Consider the following 17,885-nt stretch of genomic DNA (forward strand, 5'->3'; position numbering starts at 1 on the left):
AGGACAGAGACAACCCTAATCTTCTGCTCACTTCAAAAAAGGGCGACGCAACTGGGCAAAGCCCCCTCCACTTCACCGGAGTCAGTTTCGATTAAGGGCTCGATTGCACTGGTACACAGGTGGTCCGTCGGGACGCTGGTAGCCGATGGAGAACAACACCAACTTGTTTGTGTTCCACGTGAACATCTGCTGCACCTTGGAACCCCTTTCCTGTCTCCTTGCTTGGCTCTCAGAGCCATCCATCACTGAATCACTGTCAACATTTCTTATGCTCTATGAAAAAGTGTCTTCTACTTACATACGGTCAGAATACACACACACACACACACATTTTCTGAACCGCTTGTCCCTTACGGGGTCACGGGGAACCGGAGCCTACCCGGCAACACAGGGCGTAAGGCCAGAGGGGGAAGGGGACACACCCAGGACGGGACGCCAGTCCGTCGCAAGGCACCCCAAGCGGGACCTGAACCCCAGACCCACCGGAGAGCAGGACTGCGGTCCAACCCACTGCGCCACCGCACCCCCCAGAATACATAAAAGTAAAAAAAAAATGAACCCCATGAATAAGCACAATAGCTTGTACTCAAATTCATGCAAAAATATAACATGCATAATTTCTTTGATAGCTACAGCTATCTGGAATAAGATTTTCTTTTTTTTTTGCCAGCTTTTTAAAATTAACGAATTATCTAACATGTAGTTATTGGTGCAAGTTGCAGAAATGGAATTCATAACATTTGCAAATGTATTCTCTTTTAAAGACATAATGTCCACAACAAAAAAGGCATTTTATATTCACAGAATATGAATGTTAATTCTTTTTATTAGTGTAACACAGAGGACCACTTCAATGGGCACGGTGAAATGTGGCATGTACATCCTGGGTTTTAGTACTGTCAAAGGTTTACAGTGCAACCTGAATAAGACAAATTGCAAAAAAAAAAAAAAAAAAACTTAGCTGACAATAATAGCTGAAAAATGACATTTCTGAACACTTGAACAGCTATACTTTATTATTACTTTATACTGTGGTCATGACTAAAAATGTGGGATGCAGGAAAATGAAAAAAATCAGCTGGCTAAAGAGACCAAATCTTCTCTCGAGGTCTTGGGAGCACTGGGAGGTCAGCACTGCCACAGCTCCCCAGCTCTGTCCAGGGCTTGGGAACGCAGCCAATCATGCAAAAAAAAAAAATCGATGAGGCGACAAATGATCCGATCCGGTTCAGTCATGCAAAAGCAGTCTTGTGCCACACCAAAGGGCTAATAACTTTCAGAGGATTTATGGCAGGGCTCCCCAGCTCTGGATCTTGTGTGCTGCTCTCCACCTAACCACAAATGGCCCAGAGAGGCTGAAAAAAAGAGCCCTCAGGAGAACATTCAGCTGAACTCAATGGTCTAGGTCTTAGGTGGAATGGAGACCAGCATGTAGTACATGGTCATGCCAGGTAAAGCCCTGGGCACCGGTGGTTTATGGGGACCAAAGAAATGTTCCAGTCCTTGTTTGTCCACTTTTTCCAAAACTTACACCCTCTCCCAACACTAAAACACATTTAAAAAAAAGAAACTGCTGTTCTAAATCCGAGAGCTCCCAAACCACTCTCAGACACAAAGCAAATGCTGGTGTCCCTTAACTGGCATCAGGTGTAAGACATGTCAGTGGTTTTCAAAGGAACCGAACCACAGTGAGGAGGTGTCGTGTACTGTCGGTACAAAAAATCACAAGGCAAAACAAGAGACTCACTAAAAAGAGGCGCTCATTATCTTACAAAAATTGTCCGTCCGTTGCAAAACAGCTCAACTTAATAGTCGTCGTAGGTGTTGAGATCCGAGAAGTAGGCGTTGGTGTACGTCTTTCCGGCAAGTTGAGGATTGAAGTATTTGTTTCTCTCCTCCAAGATGAGGTTGTTTTTATTGAAAGCCTGGGGAAAGAAGAGAAGCACAGCGATGTCGACACTGGGAAAATGACCTAGTTTCAACGCAGCGATTCTTTTTGAGGACATTAAGTTCCCCGTGTTCTTTCTTACCATAAAAAGAACATTGGACCAGATGTGGGTTAGGGGATAGGGTGAAGTTCAGGGTTGACCTAAGATACCCCTAACCCTAATTCCTAACCCCAACCCCAATTGTTCACCCCAACCCTAACCCTAACTCAACGAATGAGCACATGGCTCAGAGTGCAACCCCTTTGTAGACAGTAATCAATGAAATTGAACGTAGGTCAGTTGGAAGCCTTTCTATAAACAATTTGCTTAATCACCACAAGGTCAAGTGAGCCCTTACATTAAGTGTTTACTTGTGGCTTCAATCAGGCTTTCGTTTTTTTCTTATTTACAAAAATTTAAAAAGGTTTATTTTAGTCACGTTTATTTCTTTTCTAAAATCTCAATTATTAGTCTGTCTTCCATAAGATGATTGGCTGCAAAGAAGCACAGTTTCTGCAGACTTGTGAAGCTGTCCGCCAGCCTTCATAAACTTCAGTTACTTCATTAATTATTAATTGCGTGCTTTCAGGAGAATAACTTGTGGCCCATTTAACAGATGAGCCATTTAAATACTCTGTGCAAGAACCCCTTGGCTTATTTATATCACACAATGGGTACGAGCAGCTACTTATTAAAAAGCACAGTTGTTCAATTTGTTTTGTTGAGACTTATCTTGCTGAGACAGCCATTGTCCTCCGGTTTTCAATAAAACTTCTTATGAAAAATGTTCCCGTCATCTACAGCCTGAAGAACTGCATAGCTGGTCACAACTACACTTTGTATGTCTTTGTGCGAGATGTAAACAAAAAGTGGAAGAAAGAGAACGGAGATGCTCTACTCTGCATGGCAGGGGCACAGCGAAGGTGGGAAACATACGATTTTATCCATTCATTTTCAATAAGCACATGAGGTCGTTTTGATGTGGATCTAGTGCTGGGAAACCAAAGCAAATGTGGGGTAGATCCTCATCTAGGACAATAGAGCATCCTGGAGAAACCCACACAACATGGGGAGAACATGCAGACATGCCAAATTCTGGCCTACAACAATGAAATCATGAGATGACAGCGAGGCTCTTTTAAGAAAAAATTTACAACAAAATGATTCAATTTGAGGTTTGCATTTAAGCACAGACGCCCAAAATAAACCAACTTCTCTAAATTTCATGCGACCACCTGTAAAATGTCAGGAACGGTGGCGCTTTCCGCAATGAGCGACTCTGTAGACAGGTTAGAAGTTCATGAGAAGGATTTTTCACAAGTCTGCCACACATGATCCCTGGTGTCTACACTGAGGAGGTGTCTGAAAGTATCTTTTTCCAACGCTCTTTCTGACAGGAAATGTCCCGAAAAGCACAACAACTAAAGTATGATGGAAAGCTGGAAAATGCACTCTGCTGTCTAATGAAGGAACCTAAATGCAAACTGACAGTCAAATTCATGGATTTTTTCCACATGAAAATGAGTTATTACATTTTTCATTTAAAATTGTATTGTTTGCAATTTGACTGTGCATCATTTTCAAGTTTCATTAAGGCCGGAAAAAAAAGAAAAAAAAAGAAAAAAAAGAAAAAAGTTTCATTGGCGTTGCCGAGGTTGTAGTCAATTCCTGTTGAATTAAGAAGAAAAAGCTGAAACACGGAATGAGGAGGCTTTGTGGGTCTGTCTAAAAACAGACCAAATGAGGAAAAGTTCCAAACCCTAAAGAGCACAGTGTTCCTTCCCTTCAAACAGAAAACACTGTGGCCCAGTATGGTAAAGTATAGGGTCTGTGCCAATTACCAACCCATTCTGTGCCTTGAATTTGATCACTGGAGATGTACAGGAAAACACTAATAGTAGTTGTTAATGTATAATAGAAACAAAAATGTGTTTTGCTACATAAATTCAAATCCAAAGTTCAGGACTCTGGTATCAGCCTACAAAACCCTCAACGGATCTGCTCCCATATACCTACAGGACCTTTGTATTGCTTTGTATTGTATCTGTACCAGCTGCTGTGTACAACTGAATTTCCCTTAGGATCAATAAAGTATCTATCTATCTATCTCTCACACATCCAAATTGCTACGCTCCTCCACCAAAATCAAAAGCACAAAAGTTTTTAGTTCTGGCTCCAATGTGCTCAAATGACCTCCCTCTGTGATTCAGAACTGCTGAATCCCTCTCAACATTCAACAAGGGTCTTAAACTTTTGTCTTTCGGACCCATTTTTTCTGCCGATCTCTTATGTGCTTGATATGGGTTTAATAACTTATTTAAAAAAAAAACTATATGCAACGACTCATCTAATGTACACTGTTTTGTACCATGGTATGAAAAAACCAACTGTATGCAAGAATCACGTCTGCATCCAAATCTCTCCTTCTGCTGGTGTGATGCACTGTCGTGTTATTTCCCGAGATTTACGTCACTTTGGAGAAAAGTTTCTGCTAAATAAATAAATACAAAAATAAGTATAATTTTTTTTTCATGCTGAACCAACATTTTATAGATTGGTTTTTGAATAACTGCTGTCTTTGGGTCAGCTGTACACATCAGCAAAATGAGCTCAATTTCTCTATTTCCAATATGTGCCTAAGCTGAGATAAATTAAAACTGTTAGTATCCAGTGCCTTAATAAATGATAAAGACGGATGACAGCATAGATGTATGTAGTATAGTTAGTACAGATGACAGTACTCCTGTTATTTTATTTCGACAAATTGATCATTTTTGCTGCTGTGTATTTAGTGCTGCATGTTTGCAAATCATGCAAAGTATTCAAATAAAGTAACTGTATTTCATTTAGCTCAGTATCTCACTAGGAAGAAAAATGTCCAATGATCTTAATTGCAAAAAGGAGGCAATTCCTTCCAATTCTGCATCTCCACAAATGTTTTTGTTATATATTCAGAGCTGAATGCTTTAAAACAACTTCAGATATCTCAACTGAGGGATTTTTTTTTAACAATTTGGATTTCAATTTACCAACTGAACAATTTTGGATCAATTAACTAACCTTTTTTTGACTTGTCTTTTTGAAATTCTGGAAAACATGTAAAAAGGAAGGGTAATTTTGATGCACTGGACTATCTGGTCATTCAAATATCCAAGCACCTGCAGTATTGTCACGTGCAGACAAATCGTACCAAAGGTAAGCAATAAAACGATACTGGCATGTTCCTCGAGTGAAGCCACAAACCAGCCTTCTTTTAGCTCTCACATAGTACATCTCCAAGGACTGACCTTGATGGCCTCCACAGAGTCATACTTGTCCAGCTTGTTGATGTGGTTGGTCACACTGGTGTTGAGCGGAGCAGCGGAAACCGGGTGGATGACTGTGGCATCATGTGATTGTTTCTGGTACCTCTGGCAGTACGTGTACACCAGGAGGGTAAGCAGGCAGCCCAGGATGGAACTGCTGAGGCCCACGGCAACCATGTGGAACAAGCTGAAGTCTGTGTCATACAACACACCACAGTATGTTACATCCCCGCATTACAGTGCTTTCAATTCATGAGACATATGTTCATAACACATCATAGCTTCAAGTTTACTGTTGACCAAGAATGCAATAAATCAGAAACTCAGCAGTTCATTTCCCTTAGAATAAATTACCTTCGCATCTTCTCTCTTCGTGACTGGACCGAGCAATAGATATCTCTGGAAAAGAAAGAAAATTTTTAAAAAAAAACTGGAAAAGGACACCTTTTCATTACCAGCGAAACAAAAGTTTTTAAAAAAAAAAAAAAAAAAAAACCATCCATTAAAATAAAATAAAAGTCACTGTAGATGAAATTAGTGCCTTCAGAAAGTTATGGGAAGTGCAGAGTGTTCTTGGCACAGACTTTTCTTGTGAGCTTTTTTAATTAACCTCACTTTTCTAACAAACCCCAGGACGATGTCAAAACAGTAATTACAAAGGAAACGTTTCCTATTATCAGATCTGTACAGTACACTCAAAAGCACCGAAATTTCTCGAGAAACCAAATATCTGGATTTAAGAATCTCTTATCTGTGTCAGACAATTTGCATTATGAATTCATGTTTTCGCTGGAAGAGAACCTCTTCATTTTCAGCATGGAAATAACTGTTCCGTTCTTCTACTGTGATGTTCTGTACACACATCACGGATGTATTAACGTTAAATATTCATCAATATCAATAGAAATATGTGCAGCAGTAGCAGGAGAGCTATTTAATCCTCAGGAATCATTGTGCATTAACGCAATGTTGCGAGCGCACGCGCGCATACGCACGGGTCACCTGGGACGAAGTTGGAGTCAGAGACACAAGGCCTGCTTTCAGTGCTGTTCCCTGAGCACTGGTTTCCAGTGGGGAAGAGAACATCACAATGGCGAAGTCGAACTTGCACCCCCACCGAGTCGCAGCGGGACCATGGAGACCATTCTGACCAGCTCTCTGGGGCGCAACGTGAAGGACACACACATACACAGCTTTGCTGATAAATGGCATAAAGAGCTGAAAAGAAACACCCAGTTTCTATCCTCACACTGACACACTCAGGTCAGGACTCCCATCTACACCATCGTGCTTGTATCCTCCTACATTTTTGTGTCTTGTTTTTGCTCCTGAAACACATGGCAACCAAAAACAGAAAATATTTTATGCAGAAATACCTGGACAGGGTTGGGTGTGCTGTGTTTTCTGGACAGGGTTGGGTGTGCTGTGTTATCTGGACAGGGTTGGGTGTGCTGTGTTACCTGGATAGGGCTGGATGTGCTGTGTTACCTGGAAAGGGTTGGATGTGCTGTGTTACCTGAACAGGGTTGGGTGTGATGTGTCATCTGGACAGGGTTGGGTGTGCTGTGTTACCTGGACAGGGTTGGATGTGCTGTGTTACCTGGACAGGGTTGGGTGTGATGTGTTACCTGGACAGGGTTGGGTGTGCTGTGTCTTCTGGAAAGGGTTGGATGTGCTGTGTCATCTGGACAGGGTTGGGTGTGATGTGTTACCTGGACAGGGTTGGGTGTGCTGTGTTTTCTGGAAAGGGTTGGATGTGCTGTGTTACCTGGACAGGGTTGGGTGTGCTGTGTTTTCTGGACAGGGTTGGATGTGCTGTGTTACCTGGACAGGGTTGGGTGTGTTGTGTTACCTGGACAGGGTTGGGTGTGCTGTGTCTTCTGGAAAGGGTTGGATGTGCTGTGTCATCTGGACAGGGTTGGGTGTGATGTGTTACCTGGACAGGGTTGGATGTGCTGTGTTACCTGGACAGGGTTGGGTGTGCTGTGTCTTCTGGAAAGGGTTGGATGTGCTGTGTCATCTGGACAGGGTTGGGTGTGCTGTGTTACCTGGACAGGGTTGGGTGTGCTGTGTTACCTGGACAGGGTTGGGTGTGCTGTGTCTTCTGGAAAGGGTTGGATGTGCTGTGTTTTCTGGAAAGGGCTGGATGTGCTGTGTTACCTGGACAGGGTTGGGTGTTGCACAGGGCTTCCTCGGTGTGCAGACCCAGGCAGATGTCCCCCCCGTAAGCAGGTGTGGGGCGGCTGCAGGTGCGCGTACGCATGTAGTGGCCTCCTCCACAGGTCACTGAACACCTGGTCCAGGGCGACCAGCAGGCCCAGTTCCCATCCACTGTGGAGCAGAGAGACACCTCACAGACTGCTGGTGTAAGGCATTCTTAAGGTGTATTACAGCAGGACTGCAGGAGACAAGGTGCAAAACGGGGGAGGGTGTGGGGTGGCACCGTGTCTCTGTGGCGAGCTACGTGTCCAATGCGATAAGTGTCAGCTCAGCTTAGATGCTGCAATTCCCCCTTTACGAGTCAGCGTGTATCAACCCCTATAAAATCTCAAAATAAAATCATAAAAAGTAAATGATCAACACACTAGATTATCATTTTATAATGGCCCTTGGAGTGGTGCATTTCACGCAGCACTTCTCCCACTGCCCATCTAGCAGGTGCTAAACAGTAACCGCAAAAGGTCGGCGTGCAAAGCTAAAGCGGGCAAAACCAGGGCTGTGGAGTCGGTACACAAAACCTTTGAGTCCGCTTGGTGGTCCCGCGCACGAAAGGTAAAGCGCGGAGGTTCTCGATTCTGGCTCCGTTGTGTTGGAACGACCTTCCCCTGTCACTCAGAACTGCGGAAACTCTGTCTACTTTCAAGAAGGGTCTGAAAACTCACCTTTTCCGAACCCACTTCGTCCAAGATCTCTCCAGCTCATGTGTGGCGTAAAAGTTCATGCACCGTAACTTCATGAGCATCCCCAGATAAGCCTTTATTCAACCACTACTCTGGCATTGTCTTTGTGTATCTTATGTAAAAACAAAAAAAAAAAAGAAATTGGTAGGAGGGTATCAGCATTTGTCTATCCTGTGTTTTATGCACCTACTCAAACGATGAACCTCGGTGCAGCAAGTGGTAGGTAAACTAGGTTTGCTTGAGTCACGTGTCTGCAGCTATGTCTTTCTCTTAATATAATGCATAAATTGTACTTTTGCTGAGATGTACGTCGCTTTGGACAAAAGCGTCCGCTAAATGAATAAATGTAAATGTAAATGAGTCCGACTCCAGTAACCCAATAACTGCCTGTGACTCCACAGCGCTCCCCGAAAGTTGCACATTATTTTGGGGGTCGACTTATCTGGCGAATATAGGCCTTAACCTATATTACACCTCTAATTTTTTGGGGTCGATTTATACGCCCGATCGACTTATACGCCACCATACGGGGTACATTTAGTGGGAGTCGGTACATTTTTACTGACTATGACTCCAGTAACCCAATAATTGCTTCCAACTCCGATTCTGACTCCACGACTCTGACTCCACAGCACCGGGCAAAACAATCGCTCCGTGGATCGAACGAAAGCGGTCAGGATGAGGAAGCAGTACCAGGGCAGCAGGTGGCATAGTGGTCAGAGCCGCTACCTTCCTGGGTTCAAATCCCAGGGTCAGATGGGATGAAGCTCACCCAATGCAACTGACAGCAGCAGCGTACAACAAGCTGTGCCATCCGTTTACGCCTTGGAGTCCGACTGCGGACTGAGTTCAGCGTTGGTTCCAAACTCTCTCACTCAGCATTTAAATGCTTTAACATCCGTTGGAGTCAATACTGCGTCTCAACCAGCAAAACGGTGCATCGTGAAGTACGGCGCCCGGACCCTCTAACTGGATGCATTATTGACCCCAGCTCTGTCCAGGTCGAGTTTGCACGTTCTTCCTGAGTTGATGTATGTTTCCTTTGAATGCCGTTTTCCTCCCACGATCAAAAAATGTGTTTCAGGTGAACCGAGCAATCTAAATGGCCCTTTGTGTGTGTGTTACACTGATCTGCTACATAAATGTGGGAATGACTCTAAGTGGTCTACTGTAGTGTGTCTACCACCATAATCAAATGTAAAGACGACCTGACTTGCTGGAAAACGACAGGAGCTGACTTGACCAGAGGCTGATGTTCGGCAAGGAGGGTCAACCAGAACCGAGGGCTGAGGTTGAAGTTGAGGGAGGAGAGCCAACCTGGGCAGGGTGTGATGTTGCACTCCTGGTACTCCAGGCCATGACCCGGGCAGGGCACGCCACCGTGGCGAGGCTCCGGGCTACTGCAAGCACGCTTTCGGCTGCGAATCCCCCGTCCACAGTCCCGACTGCACTGGGACCAGGGACCCCAGGCCGACCAGCCCCCTTTGAGGAAGTGAGTCGTCATCCGTCCGGAGCGCAAGGGGTCTCCTAGAGCAATAATTGATGGGAAAGACAAAAAGTAAAAAGCATCTGATTACATCTTACGTAACTTTATCTCTGCTTTGAAATCATGACAGGGTATTTATTGAAACCGGTCCTTGTATAAAGCAAAGACTATTGTAAAAATAGAAAAGGGAGAATTTAAATTTAAAAAAAAAAAAAAGAAAAACGTGGAGAGAATGGAATATTCTCTGGAATATTCCATTTGAACACCATCGTGGCAGCAGTTACCCCTTTTCGCAGAGAGTAATATGCACCAAGCTGAAATTAATCGTAGGGTCCTTGGCACTCCTGCCCTGCTCACCTTGACCACAAGTTCACCTTGTGTATTGTTCTGGCGTAACGGTGGCCCTAGGTGCCCCCAGGAGGCCAAGCACTGCCTGTTAATTGAGTGGGAGCAGCAATTCTGGCAAAACCCCATAACCCCCCACCCCCACTTGCCCTCTGACGGGCAACAAAGTTCTGTGATTTATTCCTACCCCGTGAGTTTGGAGCGGGTCACTAACATCCAAGGCCCCGAAACAGGGTAGTGAAAAAAAGCGCCCTGGCCTCACACGCCCCTGTGCTCACTAGCGCGTGTGTTCCGTGGAGGTGCATGCTGGGAATTTCACTGCTCGGCTCTGAAGTGCTCATAATGACCTACCTGGCTGCGAACTCAACAGAAACAGCCTAAGGCTATGATAGACTTTATATATAATATATATATATTTATATACAAGCCAGCGTGTATATATACAGACACACACTTGCTCGTTCAAACTTCAGTCTTAACATTAATCTTGGATTTCGATCTCCTGCTGTAGGTTGGCACACCAAAGGAATTTAATCACGATGTTTTATATTCTTTCAGCAGACTGCCCCTCGCTAAATGGATGTATGAAGCATTAGTGATCACGTTGTGCAGCAGGGAACACGGAGGAGGGGGGCACAAGCTTTCGAGCTGCAAGCGGCAGGTAGCAGGTTCGAGAAAAGAAACAAAGCGGGAGAAGTGGATGCAGGGGAGGGACACGGTACAGCTCAGCAGGATCTGGTATTAATAGCGCACTGGGAAACAGGAGATAAGCGGTACAAAGTTACCAGACAAGAAGCAGCTGGAGGAACAGGAAATGAAAGGTGAGAATTCGGGCGGCAGCCGCGTCACACGAGCACAGCAGGTAACACGGTGGATTAGGATTGTCTTGTAACCAGAAGGTCGCCAGCTCAAGTCCCAGGTGGACCCCTGCTGTTGTAGTGCTGAGCATGAACCTTTACTCCTTAAAAATATCCAGCTGCCCATGCCAGTAAAACTGGAAGCTGCTGGCCAAGGAACACAAATAAAATCACATAGTATTCGTCAGTTTATGAAAAATGAGAGTGTATACGGGGGAGGTGCAATGGCGCAGCGGTTTTGGCCAGGTCCTGCTCTCTGGTGGGTCTGGGGTTCGAGTCCCGCTTGGGGTGCCTTGTGATGGACTGGCGTCCCGTCCTGGGTGCGTCCCCTCACCCTCCAGCCCTACGCCCTGTGTTGCCGGGGGTTAGGCTCCGGTTCACCGTGACCCCGTATGGGGCGAGTGGCTTCAGCCAATGTGTGTGTGTGTGTGTGAGAGAGAGTGTATACATTCCTGACGGAGAATGTGGAAGACATGCTGACTGGTGGCCATAAAAGCGCTGGCGAGTGTGAAAAAAGCGATTTTCAGCTGAAGCCATCAAATTATGTAACTCGGTGTAAAGTTTTACTTTTAAAACCAGTCATTAAAAGAAGGGAAACACAATAATTTTATGCACTGCTTAATATCACCAAGGCTCATGTTCGGAAATGAAATGCCTTTTCGCGTCACATCTGGGTTAGCAGCTTGCTGTGTGAATTTTCAGGGTACAAATAATTTGTTTGTACGTGCGCGTTCTCATCATATAAGTATTTGTTACGTGGGGGAAGCTTGTATTCCAGTTCAACAATTGACGGAGGACTTCGGAAGGCCAGCGGAGACTGGCAACGGAATTACATTTACATTTATTTATTTCTCTCCAAAGTGACTTCCAATGAACTCTAATTTCAAGCCTGGTTCAAAATTGGCAGCAGTTTAACAAACTACTACGTTCTGCCCTCCTTCCCCCCGAGACAAACTGACAGAATCGAGTTCTTCTCCTACAGCACTCGTGTTCATCTGCGTCCGCAACGCAATCTGTGTCATTCACCGGAATCAGGTGCGTCGTATAAAGTGCAGGCATGTCATACAATAATACGCAGGGAAAGATGTTCAACCCCTCGTGTCAAAATCAAGGGGGGCTGGACACAAACCAACCACACCGCAATATTCCATCCCTCCCAAAACCCCGCCAAACAATTCCCTTCACAAGAAAAAAAAAAAAAAAAAAAAAAAAAAATCAGCCCACATCATGGGCAAACACCATCCTCCTTGCCGGGAGCCACCGCGTGCACTTCGTTGGGGTTGTCAAGTGGGCACCTTCCTTCGTTGATGTTTCATTGAATTGAGCCCACGACACCTCCAGAAGGCTCAACGGCGAGATCTGGCGTCCCAGACCCACCCCCCTCCATGCCCACAGTGCCATCCCAGAGACTCCACCCACAAAAAAAAAAACCCACCCCAACCATACATCAACCACCAACAACCAACCAACACACCACATCAGCATATGGAGGTGACAACAAAACTCAAACCATTGATGTTCACCTAGGCGAATACTCCCCACTCAAGCGTGCTTCCCCCAAACACCCTGGTGCCTCCTCATCCACAACCACTGACTGGATCTTTCTGCTACCTCCGACAAGCCGCACGATAAAACAAAGGGCTTCCGGGGCACAGGGCGAGACGATGAAAAATACTACCCTACGTGAGGGTTAAATTACGAGAACTTACTGCAGCTACCCTCACGAACAGTATTTGCGCAGACGGTTTCACGGCTCCTTTCGGCCTGCCGGGCTCGCATCGATAAAGCAGGATCTTCAGCTGAATCGAAGTATTTTGTCACGGGAACTTCACCTGTCCACGCCCACGACCGCACGCATTCCGAATAAAAGCTTTAACGATTTATAGCGACAAAACGAGAGAAGATCAAATCACGAAACCAGATACGGTAGCAACTAGATGCATATTAGCTTGGTCATTTTCGTTAAAGGGACCGAAACCAGCAACCTTTAGCTCGCAGGGCTGCGTCCGTACCCTGGGGACCAGCAGTGGCATCAAAGACAGGACTTTCGAAACCACCCAAGGGGAAAGTGTCGAAAAAATACCTTCGCTTTAGCGCCGCGGCGCTGTCTCCGCTTACCTTTGTGACCTGACGTGGTCTTGAGGAAACGGACGAGATCAAATTTAGCTGAGAAACGTACAAGTTCAGATCGTTACCGTGGCGCGAACGGAAAAAATTACGCTCGGCGAAACACCGGTCCGCAGCTTGTTTTCATTTTGACTTGTTCGCAGACAGTCGGCGAGCTAACATGAGGCGTCAAACCCAACTGATATGTGTCACATGCATGTTCTTCAGAAACTGCACCTCATTTTGTATCCGTTTCAAGCGGCAGGGAGGCGGCGAGTTATCTTTCCGGCCGTTTACCGCCATTTCCAGCTGTTTCGGGATGTTTCCCGCCATTTCCAGCTCTCCAGCGCCGCTACCATCCCGACTAGAGACGGAGCTCACCTTCGGGGGCACAGCCCGTGGAGCCGTCCCTGGAGCAGTAACGCATCTCCACCCTCTGCCGTCCCACCTCCAGCAGGCCTGGGTCGGGTACCCGGGCCCGGCAGGTGTGTCTGAAGCGCTGCTCGTAATGGCCTCCGTTGTCCGAGATGTTCACGGGGCTCCAGGGGGTCCAGGGGGTGGTCTTCTTCAGGTCTGGGCAGGGCAGGGTGTTGCAGGGCTGGTACTCCTGTCGGACATGCGAGAGGAGAAGCCCGGATCAAAAAGGAGCCCGGATTCGTGGCTCAACGAGCGACGATCACGATGGTTGAGATGCGAAGAAATGGCACCGAAGAGCAGAAAGAATTTATGGGGGTAAAAAAACCAGTTCGCTCCAATACAGTTTACATTCACTTTACATTGCATCTCTCGCAAATATTTTCAGTAATATCTCCCGGAACAATTTTCCCCAGTACGACAAAAAGCAGAAGGTCTGGGAAGGTCACGACGAGCCCTTGCCGTAGCCACACAACCTTTTACCGTATATTGGCTTCATTAGGTAGGGAAGGCGACGCCGGACCAAATGATTAATTCGCAGCTCATTTTGAGGAACTTGACGACTTTTTAAAGCGAGATAAAAGTGCTCTTTGTTCATCCTTCTAGTTGCCACAGAGAACATTTAAATTTAAATACTTGTCCGATGTCTCCTGCGGGTATCGTAGCCAGAGCGCTGGTGCCAAGGTTACGCACAAAAGATCTCGGCACTCTTAGGAAGGAAAACCAGGGGAAATACATTGTGCTATCATATCTCTTCATTAGTGTCTTAATGTGTATGACGAACACAGCCGATGAACACGTAACACGCGCTACTTCGTTACTACGTACCGTGGTTTTACAGGGTAAAAACAGCAATAAGTCGATCGCTGCCTTTCGACGCACCTTCGGTGCTTTTCTTAGAAAACACATCAGAACGCACTGTCAGCAGCATTAACACGGAGGGGGGGCTACAAGACATGATACAATTCATCCTGGCATAACAAGCCAAGGGGGGGTAAACAATTCCGGTATGACTGGAATCTTGTTATATGTAGATAAAATAATTTTTCATTCTCTTAATTAACCAATCACTCAAGAGAAAAATTAGATTAATTACAAGACGCACACATTTTCTGAACCGCTTGTCCCATACGGGGTCGCGGGGAACCGGAGCCTAACCCGGCAGCTCAGGGCCTAAGGCCGGAGGGGACGCACCCAGGACGGGATGCCAGTCCATCGCAAGGCACCCCAAGCGGGACTCGAACCCCAGACCTACTGGAGAGCAGGACCCAGTCCAACCCACTGCACAACCGCACCCCTACTTACAAGACTCTACATAAAACACTTCTTTACCAAAATCTGCATTTACTTTTTTTTTTTTTATTTTGTACAAGTTTTACAGATATTGAAATAAAGTGATCTGTGTTGCATTTTGTCGACTCCCCCCCCCACCTTTTTTAAATTCTGTGAAATGGATTAAAAAAATAATATTGCGATGCACAGGACTGCCTGGTCATTCCAGTGTCCAGTTACCCGAGGTGGGGTCACGATGAGCTGTAACAGTGCTCGGTGGCGTTATACACAAACCCTGGGAGAGCTCGAGGGGGCCTAAGAGTTGGGCCAGCGACTGACCAAGTAGGGGCAAGGTGCAAATCATGCACTCCCGCTCCTCGGTGTGTTACTCACGCTGTACTTCATTTTGTGGGACAGCAGGTGGACCCAGTGTGTCGACAAGCTGCCTGTGAAACGTGCTTCGTGTGCGAGCCTGACTCGTACCGCAACATCCATCACTAGCCGTCACTCCTCCTCGCAGCAGCTTACTTTTTCACTGGGATTTACGGCTCGCGGGGTAAATTCCAGTCAACCGCCATCCTACGATGTACAGCCGCTGGACCTCACACAAGACTTAACCAATAACCCACCGATTAGGGGGGAAAAACAAAAAAAAAAAAAAAGACAGCACCTGATGTATGATTTTTATAATAAAAAAAAAAAAAAAAAATCACGCAGACTTGAGCTACTATTATTTATTCATTTAGCCGACACTTTAATACAAAGGAGCTTATAATGCGGGGCTTCTACATTCTTTCATTTACAATTATTCACTAATTTTTAGGGGGGTGCGGTGGTGTGGCGGGTTCGGCCAGTATCCGCTGTGTGGCGGGTCGGGGGTTCGAGCCCTGCTTGGGGTGCCTTGCGGCAGACTAGCGCCCCATCCAGGGTATGTCCCCGCCCCCTTCAGCCTTGCACCCTGTGTTCCCCGGTAAGGCTCTGCCTCACTGTGACCCCACTCAGGGCAAGCGGTTGTAAATGCCGGTTGATTTGTAGACTAATTTTTATGGCTAGGCACTCTTTACCGGGGCAGTTTACCATAGATACCCTGCTCAACGGCCCTACAGCAGGAGCAGAATTCAAACACGCACCAAGTGGAAATCGAAGACTCTACACACGATGCTACCCGCTGCCCGCATAACTTGTCATTATATGAGAAACAAAGCCGAGCGGCGTTAAACCACAGCTGTTAGGATCACGCTTTAGAACCTCTTGACTTTGCTGAGCGAGAAAACTGCACTCAAGGGTATTTTTATCACGCAGTAGAAGTTACACACACTTGTGTTGTGTGCAGGAACAGATGCATCTGTAAGAATAAGATGAGCTGAAGCATAACAGCGAATAAGTGGCGTTTTACCATGATATAACCAAATCTGGGTATGACACACGAGAGAGATGACGGGTCCCAGCGCGGGAGCGCGTGTTTGCATTAGTTCTAAACAAAACAATCTGCTGCCACACGGACCAACCAGCGCCGGGCTCTGCAAACAGTCCCGAGCGAACAGCGTGCACAGGAAGCGAGGGAGAAGCTGGATCAGACACAACGTTTAGCACGCGGTTGGACCTCAAGGTAGCATCCAAACACCCCCACGTGTCTCCCAGCTGGTCCTCCTTTAGCACAGACGCACGTCGGCCAGAAGCAGGTGCAGCCCACTCCTCACAGCAGCTCCTTGTTCTGCTCCGCAGTCCGGACATCCGGCTACAGGGCGGGGGCGGGGGCGCTGGCGTCTAAGGCATCTGCACTTCCTGGCCTGGAGCACACATTCGCAATCCAAGGTGGGATTCATGCCATGCGTCCAAGCGGGACTCACGGTTGTCTCGCAGATTCTGCTCCGTCTCCAGGGCAGCGGACGGATCAAGCACAAAGGGTCCTGTCTGCAAGTCGAGGGCGTTCGGGGACGAGACCCGAATTCAGCCTGGAAACCTTTTAAAGAAACTACGAACGGGCAGAATAGCTCATTGAGAGTAACTGATCCACTGCAGTCAAATATCACTTAAAGATAAAGTAATGATTGAATTCCCATTCAGCACCACTTCAGCTGAACGCTGATGGGTGTATATTGACAGTGTGTGTGGATACAGATAGATACACACACACACACACACACACACACACACACACACACACACACAGTTTCTCCATCTTCATCAATAGATCAGTTCAGACTTTGGCAGTAGCTGGGCTTTCAGATGTGGTTTCAAATCTGCCTCAGTCTGTGTGGAGTTTGCATGTCCTCCCAGTGTTCACATGGGCTTCCTCCTGCTGCTCTGGTTTCCTCCCACAGTCAAAAGACATGTTTGGGGGTAGCAAGTACTGCAGTGGTTAGAGCTCTTGTCTCTCAATCGAAGGATGCAACTTTGAATCCTATGTCCAACTGTACCATGTTCTTCAGAAAGGTAATTACCACAAATTTGCCCAGTAAAAGTTACCCAGCTGTTCAAACGTAAACAACATGAACATCAGCTAAATGAGTAAGTAATAATAACAGTTGGGAAGGCCACTAGTTGTTAGCTAGCCGTCTCCACCATACAAACACATAAGGGTAGATCTACCGAAGCTCATCCGTGAAAGATGCACAGCAGATCATTATGAGAAGATGAAAGGAGAGAAGAAAATCAACTTTGATATTAGACAAAATACGGAGGAAAACCACGTATCTGGCTGCCTTGAAGCACAATTATCCTACAAAGGATCACAAAGCAAACTATCACAGAAAAACTGACATTTCATTGCTGCTGCACTTACGCAAGATTATAGCACATGGACACACCGCACACGAATCAATGACATGCACGATAGGGATCTTGCACAAAGAAATAAGGACAAATTTCACTGAATGGAGGCGCAACAATTGTGCTGTTGATGACATCTAAGTGAACACGCAGCCAGACAGATCACTGGAAAACAGGCTCTGGTTGCACACTCCTAAACTGGACAATCTACCTGTGTCTTACAGACTGGTCATGTGCACAGCTTTTCACTTCTGGCTCCAGTGTGGAGGATTGAGCTCCCTCTGTCACTCACAACTGCTGAATCCCTCCTCTCTTCATCCAAGAGCTGTCTCAAAATACATCTCTTTTGGACTCACTTCTATATGTGCTCCATAAACATATGTCACCTTTGTTAAAAAAAAAAAAAAGAAAAAAAACGATATGCATGCCAGTTTATGTGGTGATATATGACAAACTAAGTGCACGTTACTGGATCACCTGTCTGCATGCAGATCTCCCCC

General features: G+C 46.1%; 1 protein-coding gene across 2 annotated transcripts in view; it reads right to left on the reverse strand.

Annotated features, from left to right (window-relative positions):
- Positions 1-848: 848 nt before the first annotated feature.
- Positions 849-17,885, reverse strand: part of LOC108937948 (semaphorin-5A-like) — a 68,114-nt gene continuing 51,077 nt past the window's right edge. For both annotated transcript variants that reach the window (XM_018758193.2, XM_018758194.2), the window contains 7 exons: positions 13,309-13,534; positions 9,451-9,660; positions 7,394-7,564; positions 6,236-6,391; positions 5,588-5,632; positions 5,216-5,427; positions 849-1,925 (listed from right to left, as the gene is read on the reverse strand). In XM_018758193.2, coding sequence (XP_018613709.1) covers positions 1,806-1,925; positions 5,216-5,427; positions 5,588-5,632; positions 6,236-6,391; positions 7,394-7,564; positions 9,451-9,660; positions 13,309-13,534 — 1,140 coding nt within the window. In that variant the 3' untranslated portion in view covers positions 849-1,805. The remainder of the gene's footprint in view (positions 1,926-5,215; positions 5,428-5,587; positions 5,633-6,235; positions 6,392-7,393; positions 7,565-9,450; positions 9,661-13,308; positions 13,535-17,885) is intronic.

The sequence above is a fragment of the Scleropages formosus genome, chromosome 1 (genome assembly GCF_900964775.1).
Source record: "Scleropages formosus chromosome 1, fSclFor1.1, whole genome shotgun sequence".
Classification (NCBI taxonomy): domain Eukaryota; kingdom Metazoa; phylum Chordata; class Actinopteri; order Osteoglossiformes; family Osteoglossidae; genus Scleropages; species Scleropages formosus.